Here is a 13,332-nt window from a genome sequence, read left to right as displayed (position 1 = left end):
AGTGGGTGCCACGAAAGTGGCTGCAGTGCTCGCAACGGCCCTCACTTTAACTGACGAGGAGGGACGTTGCTATGCGCCAGAGCGGTGCGGCGCGTTTGTGTCGCGCTGACGTCATCAGCATCACACTGACGTGCTCAGCGCGGCGCTGATGACACCACCCCTTCCACCCCGCTCCCGACGCACTTCCGCCCCTCAGCTGCCCCAAACACCGCCGCAACAAATTAAAAATACAAAAAGATGCCAATTTCCCTCTATTCTCCGCCCCATGGATTCGGGCAGAGAATATTCACTTAATTTGAATTATCCGCCCCGGGCGGGGGTCTATTTCAGCCCCATAAAGTTTAGTCTTCCTGCCAGGACACCAGTGGCACCAAGGAAATTCAGGGCCATGGATGCCTGTAGACCACACGTGTGCCTGACGTAGACCTTAGCATCTTTTATGATAGATCTGCAAACCCAAGGATGGCTAAGATTACACATACACAGATCCCCAGGCTTTTCTTTTAAACATTTAATAAGCTATGAACTCATTGAATGGCGGTGCAGGCTAGAAGGGCCGAATGGCCTACTCCTGCACCTATTTTCTATGTTTCTATGTTTCTAACAAGCTTTAGAAATAGTGTTGATTTTATCAGCAATTAGTCAATATTAGTCAGTGACATGAATGTATTTAATGGTTGTAATTGTAGGTTCTCGGTATTGACACTATCCAAACTCTAAATGTACAATATGCATCAAAATAACTTATTGGACCATAGCTCATAGCTGCATAAAATTATTAGATTCAGCACATAAATTCAGCACTAGAAATTACTGTTGCTTATATTAACACTTTCCTAGGATTTTCATTTATTCTTTAAAATGGGCCAATATCTTAGTTAAATAGCAGACAAAGGAATGTTACACAAATGTATTAAACATTCACCTGCTAATATCACCAACAATAATGTCTAGGCTTCTATAAGCATCAGTAGGCACCACATGTCAGTTATCACAACACTTGGATGACAATCCATATAATGGGCCCAAATTTGGCCAGGAGTTGCTCTGTTTTTTCTTTGGAGCAACTTGATTTTTCTGGAGTATCTTAAAAATCCCGATTCTGCACATTTAATTTGTGCCAGTGTAAGTGAGTTAAGATTGTTTTTAGTTAATTTTTTTTTTCAAAAGGGGGCGTTACCAGCCACCTGAGCCTGTTTTGGCCTTTTAAACCAGTTTGGACAGCTAATAACTGCTCCAAACTAATCTAGGCCAGCGTATGTGGCCACTTATGGCCCGCACAGAAAACCCTTGCAGAGAGTTAAGCAATCAGCGCAAGTAGCCAGAGATAGGGAGGGGGGGGGGGGCGGAAGGGAATTGAGAGGACCTTGCAAAGCACTAAACACCTTCACAACAACATTAAAGAAGCATTAAAACCATCAATAATAAATAATACATAAATAAATAAATAAATAATAAAAAGTCCTACCTCGGCCCCAGGAAGTCAGCGGGAGAATGCACCGACTGCAGCATGCACTGGCAAGCCCTTTGGTCAGGGCTTGGGGCAGTGGATGGGAAGCCCGGGCAAGAGAGCAATGAACTGGCCACACACCCAAGAAGCAACAGAATGGGCTCGCAGAAGGGGACTGGCAGGAGGGAACTTAAAGGGGGGCTGGGAACACACAGGCTGCAGGCACCAAAAATCAATGAGAAGGCTTTCCCTTTAAAAATGGCCGATTGCCAATGTTAGTCCCCCATTGAGCATGCGCGAACACTCCAATGCGCATGCGCAATGCTGCCGGCACTGTTACAGATGCTGGGCCCTAGCCCCGTCCCCCTGCTGGTTGTCTTTCAGCAGCACAGCCCTAGCTCCACCCCCACCACCCCCCCCCCCACACTCCCCCCGCCCCACAACCCCACCACTGCTTTTCCCACGCCACGCCAAGCCCTAGGATGGTCCACGGAGCGGGGAGAATATGGAGCTACATTTTCGGTGCTGTTTTCGGAGCAGAAAGTCAGCGCACCTCAGGCAAGTGTGCCGAAAAAAACGGAGGGTCAACTTTGGGCCCATTGAGACTACAGAGGTAATTCCGCAATCCAAGAGGGAAAACTTCATTCAAAGGGAGACAGGACGCTGAGCATTGCAGTTCCGATTCTCTCTGTGAGTACAGCGCCTTGCTGGGACCAGGGGACCTCAAGAATTACCTCTTGCAGGTCAATCTTGGCGAATACCCACATTCCAATTGATGCTCTGCACCATAGTGACTGTACCTTTATGAATGTGCCATCCTGGGCATTATGTGCAAGCTTTAAAGTGGCAGGATCCAGTCCACTGGAGTGTAACAAATCTTTCAGCGCCTCAGCGTAAATCTCGTACATAGAGATCGAAAGAGACCACATCGTAGTGGCCTGTAAATTCTGCAGGTATGGTGTACCTAGTATCACAATACAGAAATGTAAACACAATACATTGATATAATTACAATTTGCAACAAATTTTTAAAATGTGCTGGGCATAATCGAGCATTCTTTCAGGGGCCTGGGGCTTGTCAGTCTCTTTTATTAATTGAAAAGTCTCCAATTTTATATCACAATACTTAGACCCTGCAACAACCTCAGTTGGGAAAAGATCCTGTTTACATTTAAAATATCAGATTCCACAATTGGATTGTTAGTGGCCTCGCCTCTCACTATTTCTGTAACCTCCTCCAGCCCTACGGCCTTCCAAGATCTTTGCATTCCTCCAATTCTGGCCTCTTGCACATCCCTGATTTTAATCGCTCCACCATTGGCGACCGTGCTTTCAGCTGCCTTGGCCCCAAACTCTGGAATTCCTTCCCTAAACCTCTCCGCCTCACTACCTCTCTCCAAGGTGCTTCTTAAAACCTACTTCTTTGACCAAGCTTTTGGTCATCTGTCCTAATACCTCCTTATGCAGCTCGGTGTCAAATTTTGTTTATTAACGCTCGTGAAGCACCTTGGGACATCTTACTACGCTAAAGTGCAAGTTCTTGTTGTTCGTTAGTGCAAACTTATATATCCAATGAGATGATCTGGTTCTCTGACAGTGGCTACCAGAGTCGTTTTGTTCAGTGCTGAGCAACTTACCAAAGATGTAGTCAATTGTCAGTGGTATGATCGCCAATCGATCATTTTTTTCTCCAATCAACGTGTATGACTTGCCAGAATCAGTTTCACCAAATACCACAACGCAGACATTCATTCCTTCCGCGAACACATTGAGCAGGGGTTCCACCGTCTTGGTGAATACTTCCTGCGTGGAAGCATTCTGGTCAAAGACCTCCTGAAATCTGGAAAAAAAACAGGCACAGTAAAGTTCAGAACGACTCGAAAACTCTTGCGTGCCACTGCTCACAGGGAACCTGGGGCCACTGGCTGCAGAATGGAACGCGGGGCAGGGCAGAGTGGAACGATCAGGTGGGGAGTGTAACCCAGAGCCGAGGAGCAGAGCAGTCGAGCTGATTGGGAGCTGCAAGAGTTCACTGACCCTCAAGTCAAAGCAGAGATGGCAATAATATCACCTTTCTCTGATTGGCAACTGGCAGGGAAAAAGTCAAAGGCTTTTGGTGGGCAGTGGCGATCCTAGGGCTGAGGTCTGGATGAAGGCTAGGGAGAATGAGAAGGTCAACTCTGTATAAAATAGGAACAGAAAATGCTTCAAACATTCGGCATTTGTGGAGAGTAAAACCGAATTAATGTTTCAGGTTGAAGACCTTTTGTCAAGCTTGAGGGGCCAAATGGCCTACTCCTGCTCTTACATTCTTATGTTCAGCAAAATCCCAAAACATGATATGGGGAAGCAGTGGGGGTTCCTGATGGTGCACAAGAGGCCAGAGCCAGTTGGCGCCTAATTCCCTCATATGGCTGCGATATCCTGCTATTCCCACAAATAATGTTTCTTGCCAGCAACCCCCAAAGTGCCAACTACTGCACCCAAGCTCCCAAGACTCTTCTCCAGTCTTGCTGGACTTCATCACTCCACTCACCGGGACTTTCATCCCACCTCCAGATTCCAAGATTTCGCCTCAGTGCTTGCATACCCCGAGATCCCAGTTCTTCCTGGTCCCAATGATGCCCTCATGTTTCCAGAGCCAGGGATTTCCTTCCTCAATTCTCACAGGTCCAGTGTCGCCTCTCCCACCTGATCCCAGAACCCCACCCCAATAGTGCCCACAACCCCACTCCCTTTTTCCATTACTTTCATAAGAAACATGAGAAATACGAGCAGGAGGAGGCCATTCGGCCCTTCGAGCCTGCACCACCATCCAATAAGATCATGACTGATCTTTCACCTCAGTACCCCTTTCCTGCTTTCTCTCCATACCCCTTGATCCCTTTAGCCATAAGGGCCACATCTAACTCCCTCTTGAATATATCCAACGAACTGGCATCAACAACTCTCTGGGGTCGGGAATTCCACAGATTAACAACTCGCTGAGTGAAGAAGTTTCTCCTCATCTCAGTCCTAAATGGCCTACCCCTTATCCTAAGACTGTGTCCCGTGGTTCTGGACTTCCCCAACATCGGGAACATTCTTCCTGCATCTAACCTGTCCAGTCCCGTCAGAATTTTATATGTTTCTATGAGATCCCCTCTCATCCTTCTCAACTCCAGTGAATAAAGACCCAGTCGATCCAGTCTCTCCTCATATGTCAGACCAGCCATCCCGGGAATCAGTCTCGTGAACCTTCGCTGCACTCCTTCAATAGCAAGAACATCCTTCCTCAGATTAGGAGACTAAAACTGAACACAATATTCCAGGTGAGGCCTCACCAAGGCCCTGTACAACTGCAGTAAGACCTCACTGCTCCTATACTCAAAACCCCTAGCTATGAAGGCCAACATACCATTTGCCTTTTTCAATGCCTGCTGTACCTGCATGCCAACTTTCAATGACTGATGTACCATGACACCCAGGTCTCGTGCAACGTCCCCTTTTCCTAATCTTCCGCCATTCAGATAATATTCTGCCTTTGCGTTTTTGCCCCCAAAGTGGATAACCTCACATTTATCCACATTATACTGCATCTGCCATGCATTTGCCCACTCACCTAACCTGTCCAAATCACCCTGCAGCCTTTTAGTGTCCTCCTCGCAGCTCACAACAACACCCAGTTTAGTGTCATCTGCAAACTTGGAGATATTACACTCAATTCCTTCATCTAAATCATTAATGTATATTATAAAGAGCTGGGGTCCCAGCACTGTGCCCTGCGGCACCCCACTAGTCACTGCCTGCCATTCTGAAAAGGGCCCATTTATCCCAACTCTCTGCTCCCTGTCTGCCAACCAGTTCCCTACCCACGTCAGTACATTACCCCCAATACCATGTGCTTTAATTTTGCACACCAATCTCTTATGTGGGACCTTGTCAAAAGCCTTTTGAAAGTCCAAATACACCACATCCACTGCTTCTCTTGTCCACTCTACTAGTTACATCCTCAAAAATTCCAGAAGATTTGTCAAGCATGATTTCCCTTTCATAAATCCATGTTGACTTGGACCAATCCTGTCACTGCTTTCCAAATGTGCTGTTATTTCATCTTTAATAATTGATTCCAACATTTTCCCCACTACTGATGTCAGGCTAACCGGTCTATAATTACCCGCTTTCTCTCTCCCTCCCTTTTTAAAAAGTGGTGTTACGTTAGCTACCCTCCAGTCCATAGGAACTGATGGAGAGTCGATAGACTGTTGGAAAATGATCACCAATGCATCCACTATTTCTAGGGCCACTTCCTTAAGTACTCTGGAATGCAGACTATCAGGTCCCGGGGATTTATCGGCCTTTAATCCCATCAATTTCCCTGACACAATTTCCTACCTAATAAGGCTATCCTTCAGTTCCTCCTTCTCACTAGACCCTCGATCCCCTAGTACTTCCGGAAGGTTATTTGTGTCTTCCTTCGTGAAGACAGAACCAAAGTATTTGTTCAACTGGTCTGCTATTTCTTTGTTCCCCATTATAAATTCACCTGAATCTGACTGCAAGGGACCTACGTTTGTCTTCACTAATCTTTTTCTCTTCACATATCTATAGAAACTTTTGCAGTCAGTTTTTATGTTTCCGGCAAGTTTCCTCTCATACTCTATTTTTCCCCTCCTAATTAAAATCTTTGTCCTCCTCTGCTGAATTCTAAATTTCTCCTAGTCCTCAGGTTTGCTGCTTTTTCTGGCCAATTTATATGCCTCTTGCTTGGATTTAACACGATCTTTAATTTCTCTTGTTAGCCACAATTGAGCCACTTCCCCGTTTTATTTTTACTCCAGGCAGGGGTGTACAATTGTTGAAGTTCATCCATGTGATCTTTAAATGTTTGCCATTGCTTATCCACCATCAATCCTCTAAGTATCATTTGCCATCTATTCTAGCCAATTCACATCTCATACCATCGAAGTTACCTTTCCTTATGTTCGGGACCCTAGTCTCTGAATTAACTGTGTCACTCTCCATTTAATAAGGAATTCTACCATATTATGGTCACTCTTCCCCAAGGGGCCTTGCACAACAAGATTGCTAATTAGTCCTTTCTCATTACACATCACCCAGTCTAGAATGGCCATCTCCCTAGTTGGTTCCTCAACATATTGGTCCAGAAAACCATACCTAACACACTCAAGGAAATCCTCCTCCATCGTATTGCTACCAGTTTGGTTAGCCCAATCAATATGTCGATTAAAGTCACCCATGATAACTGCTGTACCTTTATTGCACGCATCCCTAATTACTTGTTTGATGCTGTCCCCAACCTCACTACTACTGTTTGGTGGTCTGTACACAACTCCCACTAGCGTTTTCTGCCCTTTGGTATTCCGCAGCTCCACCCATACATACTGATTCTAGATAAGATAATGGCTGATCGTCGACCTCAACTCAACTTTCCCACCCAATCCCCATTCCCTTGATTCCCTTAGAGTCCAAAAATCTATCATTCTCAGCCTTGAATATACTCAACAACTGAATGTCCTCTGAGGTAGAAAATTCCAAAGGTTCACAACCCTCTGAGTGAAGAAATTTCTCCTCATCTCAGTCCTAAAAGTTGATACTCTCCAGTCAACAGAAACAGTCTCTTAATATCTACTCTCTTAATCTTTCTCTGAATCTTACATGTTTCAATTAGATCACCTCTTATTCTATGGCTCATTCTACTCACTCTCTCCTCATAGGACATCCCTCTCATCCCAGGCCATGAGACCACCCTCCTCAAAATACTGATGGATCTTAAGACCTTATCATAGTAATAGGGGTTGTGGGGCTGGAGGAGATTATAGAGATTGGGAGGGGCGAGGCCATGGAAGGATTTGAAAATTCTGATGAGAATTTTGAAATCGAGGCTTAACCGAAAGTCAATGTAGGTCAGCGAGCACAGGGGTGATGGGTGAGCGGGACTTGGTGCGAGTTAGGACACGGGCAGCCGAGTTACCTTTAACACCTGAAGGTGGTGCTCTAATGGGAATTCCAATGTTAAATGACAACACCAACCTGTCACTATTTTGCCATTCGATGTACAGTAATACATATTTCCAACAAATTACTCAAAATAATGAATGAAAACAAATCATCTGTTTCTTTCTCAGTACTTGAAATTTCTCATGCCTAAAATAAAGTTCATAAAAATAAAAAAAATACACGTTTCACAATAGCATGATTAAATTTACCCATTGAATTAGCCTATGTGTCTTTTAATTATTAAGTTTTTACTTCAAAGGCCTCATCTACCTCAAAAGCATGAACTCATTATTTTTTATCTCACAACAGTTGGAGAGCGAGTTCAACTATGTCCGTGCATTCTGAGTGTGTGCAGTTTTGCAGATATTTAGGCCTGAGCAGGGAAGTTGCTGTGGCTTTCCTGCCAGACTACCAAAGTGACAAGTTGCTCATTCTTATGTCTAAAGTCATACTTGGGATAGAAACTGCTCTTTCTTGGCTCCCACGACCTACCTGCAGGAGGCTCCTCCTCCTAAGGCCGTGTAGATGGTCCTTCCTTCTACCGAGGTCTGTAAACTGTGGCCTTGTCCTGCCCTCCGAGCTGGTTGGATCCGTCCCACCACATCGATGTTCATTCTCGCAGCCTATGAACATTCAAAGATTGATAGTTGTGAGATTATTTTCATTGAATAGATGGATGCACATTGTGGAAATCAACCTCCTTCATCACTACAATATCCTAGCATTACTACACACGACAATTTACTCAATTCATTGAACGTATCATCTAGGAACATAGGAACAGGAGCAGGCCATTCAGCCCCTCGAGCTGTTCTGCCATTTAATTAGATTATGGCTGATCTAAGCTCATCATAGGTTTTAGAAATACAATATTGTAGTAATGTCAAGGCAAGAGCCATTTTTAATTTTTTTTATTCTTTTAATTATTTTATCTAATTTTCTAAAGGAAACATTTCTTCCCTCTTTTCGGTCACCCTCCTTTGTCAAGTTATTCACATTTCCCCAGGTCAGGCGGTAGTGAGCAAACCCTCCATCACTTTGTATTGTAACCAGTCACTAGGAAGTGCAAGAGAGTAATGTAGCGTGAACCTGTTTGTCATTGAGTGGTGCAGTTGGCCATCAGGCTGTGGCAATGTATCTCTCTCAACTGGTCTGTGTGACCAGCAGAGTGAGTGGGCAATCAATCGCAGGTCCTTCTTGTAGTGCCAATACAACACTGAATCCAGCATTATAGTGACAGCACTTTGTTTGATATCTAAAATCTGTTTAATTCTATATATGTTACACATCCATAAATATCCTCACATATCAGATGCATATTGAATATTATTTGTTGAAAAAAGCCTCCTGGTTTAAGTTCATCTCCACATTTGGTCACAACCAGACACTGCTTACTTCATGTGAATGTGACTGTTTCCGAGCCAGAGAGTTACAGGCACTGGATCATGGGTTTATTTGTCAGGCGGGCTGAGTTTTCCTGGAACTCAATTGGAAGTGGAACTCGGTCAGTTTCAGCAACACCCGGGGGCAGATATGAAGCCACCAATTCCAGAGACCACTTCTTGACCACTGCATGTACCAATGACCCGCCTCAGCAGCTCTGTATTTGAACTTCTGTGCAGAAGGGAGGGAGTTCCTCATGAAGATTCACCCTGGCATTGCACACAGACTTTGAGAAGAGAAGTGAAAGCTATCTTGAAACCACCTGTACAGAGAGAAGCTTGGTACGATGCCTCAGATAAAATAATTCCAATCCAGACTTAGAAACATATTTGAAGATCACGGCTGGAATGTTTACATTGCCGAGCGTGCAGGTTTGGGAGAGGGTTTGCGTGTCAGGAACCCGTCGTCATCTCACCGACGTCAGCAATTAACTGGGGCGCGTTTCGAAGTGCGCCACAGACTCGCTCGGGAGAAGCGGGCGACCTCACTGAGGTAGTTTACTACTCATTGAGAGACCCTTAACTGCCTTTATAATGTGAGGTTCAACTTTAGCTGGTTGCACACAGGATTCATGCACCTCGGGAAGCTCGCCTGTGAATGGGAGGCGGGAGCTCAGTGACTATTGGGCTACTTCACTAAGTGACAGCTGGAAAAAGCAAATAAATACACACAGCTTACACCTGCTTCCTTGCCGAAGGGAAAGGCTCTTGCTGACACCGTTGGTGCTGAGAGTTTGCTTTCAGGAGTTTGCAGGTAATTTCTACAACCTCGGAAACCACTGGAGGATTGTGCCTCTGATCTCCACTTTACCTCGCATCTATCAGATCAGCAAGGGTACCACTTATGCTGTTCCACCTTAGACCTCCGATTCAGACCAAGATGAGCCCAGCACCAGCCACAGCAGCAGCAACCACAACAGCAGCCTTCCCCGCAATGACCTGATGCTCCATAGGAGAGAGGGGGTCAGCACAGGGCTGCAGCGCGCCGGAAGCGTTACCCCCAATACAGAGTATACAGGCAGAGGATGAGCTTCCTCAGCATTACTGAGCAGCAGTGCCGAAGGAGACTCAGGCTATCGCGCCAGGTCGTGGCAGACATTTGTAGCTTGCTGGAAGATGATCTGCTGCCTAAAGGACCTGGTGGACCCGCCTTACCAGTGGCTGTCAAAGTCACCACCGCCCTCAACATCATTGCCTCAGGCTCCTTCCAGGGATCTGCAGCAGACATTTGCAGGATCTCGCAGTCGGCCGCCCACAAATACATCGCCCAGGTGACCGATGCCATGTTTAACAAGTTAACCACTTATGTACACGTTGCCCATGAAATAGCCAGTGTGACTGAGCGGGCGCTCAGCTTTGCGGCTCTGGCTGGCTTCCCACAGGGGCAGGGTATCACCGACTGCAACAAATGTGGCCATGAAGGCAACCCATCATCACCCAGGAGTGTTTGTGAACCACAAGGGCTTCCGCTCCCTCAATGTGCAGCTCGTCTGATAAAAAAATCATCATGTATTTGTGCGCCAGATTCCCTAGCAGCTGCCATGACCCTTTTGTCCTGCACCAGTCCACCCTACCTTAGCTCTTCACACCTCTAAACACACTACCGGCTGGCAGTTTAAAGACAAGGGCTATCCACTGAAGATGCAGCTGCTAACATCCTTGAGGAGGCCTAGTACTGAGGCCGAGGAGCATTATAATGAAAGCCACATGTCCACCAGATGTGTCTTAGAGCAAACCATCAGCATGCTGAAGATGCACTTCAGATACCTTGTCAGATCTGGAGGAGCCCTTCAGTGTGCACCAGCCAGGGGTCTCCAGAATCATCATCGGCTGCTGTGGGCTGCACAAGACAGCACAGCAGCGAGGATTGGAGCTGCAGGAGGAGCAAGGTGCAGAGCGCACAGTCTCTTCGGAGCAGGAGGAACAGGTTGCTGCCCGGGAGGACCTCATAATGACCCGATTTACTTAAGTTGCACCTGTGCACCCATCTGCTTTCCCAGATTGGAGGGAGCAGCGTGCGGCAGCCCGGCCCGGAAATTGGCACAGTCCCAGCCTGCAAGACCATCAGCAGGCCGGGGCCATTGGAGGGAGCAGCGTGAGGCGGCAGGAGGGCGACGGCTATGAAGCCAGGTCGATGATTGCAGTGCGGGCAGGCACAACAGGAGGGGGGAAGGAGTGGCAAGAATCCATAGAGGGAAGTGACCGGGGCCCAGGAGAGGCGTGAATCTGGGGCCCAGAAGAGGCGAGGGCCCAGGGGCAGCATGGGCCAGCCCATACTGCGATATTGTGCACACTCGGTCTGTGCAGCAGAGCTGGTCTCCAGTTAGTCTTGGGCAATCCTTGCTCTGTCAAGCCCGTGTGGTGGCTGGTGTGCAACGGCCACTACATGTTAAAAAAATCCACGCACAGGCATCTTCCAACCTCCAAGATGTAGTTCGGGACCTGGAATGTCAGGTCCTTCAGTGAAACACCTGTGAACTCATCCCTTTTTGGAGTGGAAGCAAATCATCCTCGCTTCGCAGGACTGCCTATGATGATAATGACAAACTTCCGCCCTGCCCTGCACCCCCAACCCCCCCCACCACCAACCACAACCCCACCAACACCACAAAGCATCCTAAAATCATAGAATGGTTACAGCACGGAAGAAGGGCAATCGGCCAGTCGAGCCTGTGCCGGCTCTTTGCAAGAGCACCTCAGCTAATCGCACTCCCCCAAATTTTCCCCATAGCCCTGCAAATGTTGTGTTTTCAGGCACTTATCCAACTCCCTTTTGAAAGCCATGTTTGAGTCTGTTTCCATCATCCTTTCACTGCATAAAAAAAGTTTTTTCTTATGTCGTTTTTGGTTCTTTTGCCAATCTCCTTAAATCTGTGTCCTCTAGTTTTCGACCATTCTGACAATGGGAACAGTTTCTCTCTATCTACTCTGTCCAGACACCTCATGATTTTGAATACCTTTCTCAAATCTCCTCTCAATCTTTTCTGCTCTAAGGAGAACAACCCCAGTTTCTCCAGTCTATCCACCGTAACTGAAGTCCCTCATCTCTGGAACCATTCTCGTAAATCTTTTCTGCACCCTCTCTAAGGCCTTCACAATCTTCCTAAAGTGCAATGCCCAGAATTGAACACAATACTCCACTTGAGGCCGAGTCAGTGTTTTATACAGGTTCATCATAATTTCCACTCTTTTGTACTCCACGGACTGGATTTTCAGGTTTGGTGATTTCGGGGTGTTAATCACGGCGGGGCAGTACTGATAGCGCCTGGGAAACTGAGGTTCAATGATCGGGGGCACTAAATCAGGACTTACACATCTGTGCTTGGCCGCCCCAGCTGAAAATCGCTGTCAAAAAATGCTTTGGAGTTTGCACATGCGCAGACGCACTCGAAGCTTCCTGAGCCCAGGTGAAAGTTTAGGGCCGCTGATTTAATTTGCTCGTGCGCAGATCTAGCAGCCCGCTTCACTCAGAGCGGGAGACATGGTGCAGCAGGAGAGAGGCCTGAGAGTACGTCGCTTCTCTGCAACGGTTGCACATTTACTCAACCCTCCTTCTTGCTCTTATTGTAGGCTGAGACCCGAATTCAGGCCATTGAGAGGAGGTGGCCCTCACTGTATCTAGTGGGAGGAAGCAGGCCCGTGTCAAGGGTCTTCAGGAGGATTTGGAGGGAGATAGCGCTGGAGGTGTTAGCGGCAGACACGGTGGCTAGAACTGCCACCCAATGCCGCAAGAAGTTTAACGAGGGTCATCAGGGTGAGCACCCTTTACATTTATGGACCTCTACCATGGTTGCAAGATCAGTGTTTCACACAATGTAAAGTCTTTGACGGAGCTACCCCTTCTCTATGTGTTCCAGTCCATGGTGTGGGTTGTTGAAGCCACCTGAAAGCTGGAGGCTCAGTTCACCAGATGTGCCCTGCGCATTCAGGCGGTGCGGACCCTCTTGTCCCCTAGTCATTATGACCCCCCTCCTCGCACTACCCTTCCACTCTTGATATGCGTTGCCCAAACATCACCCTGAGCCGCAATGCTCCCTGGCTCTCACCTCCTCCTAGTCTTTCTGCACAGATTATAATGAACACATTTGCACTTCCAGATAGTGGCAGCTGTTCTACTATGGAAGGCACATTTGGCACAAGAGGAGCAGCACACTTACTCAACCCTCCTTCTTGCTCTTATTGTAGGCCAAGTTAGCGCATATCAGCGGGAGCAGCAGCGGACCGGAGGTGGAGAGCCTGATCTGCAAGACCTCACCAAGGTGGAGCAGCGAATGTCAGCCCTGATGGGCACCCCAATTCACACCGTGGCCGGCGGCGCCCCCTACGGGTAGTGACGCTATGTGAATGACTTTTGCAATTGATGTGACTTCCTTGCCCCCTAATATCAAGTGGCCTAGCCCCTTTACATATACATGTCCAATGCCACCTTCCTTTTATTAG

At 47.1% G+C, this 13,332-nt stretch overlaps 1 protein-coding gene across 2 annotated transcripts in view; it reads right to left on the bottom strand.

The window, feature by feature from the left end:
* ccdc78 (coiled-coil domain containing 78) overlaps positions 1–13,332 on the bottom strand; it is a 118,482-nt gene that overhangs the window by 50,857 nt on the left and 54,293 nt on the right. For both annotated transcript variants that reach the window (XM_070856765.1, XM_070856764.1), the window contains exons 2-4: positions 7,943–8,073; positions 3,088–3,290; positions 2,251–2,414 (exon numbers count right to left, since the gene is read on the bottom strand). In XM_070856765.1, the coding sequence (XP_070712866.1) occupies positions 2,251–2,414; positions 3,088–3,290; positions 7,943–8,064 (489 nt within the window). In that variant the 5' untranslated portion in view covers positions 8,065–8,073. The remainder of the gene's footprint in view (positions 1–2,250; positions 2,415–3,087; positions 3,291–7,942; positions 8,074–13,332) is intronic.

The sequence above is a fragment of the Pristiophorus japonicus genome, chromosome 15, assembly GCF_044704955.1.
Source record: "Pristiophorus japonicus isolate sPriJap1 chromosome 15, sPriJap1.hap1, whole genome shotgun sequence".
Classification (NCBI taxonomy): Eukaryota; Metazoa; Chordata; class Chondrichthyes; family Pristiophoridae; genus Pristiophorus; species Pristiophorus japonicus.
Note: the sequence above shows the minus strand (reverse complement) of the source record. Positions and strands in the feature narration are given on the sequence as shown.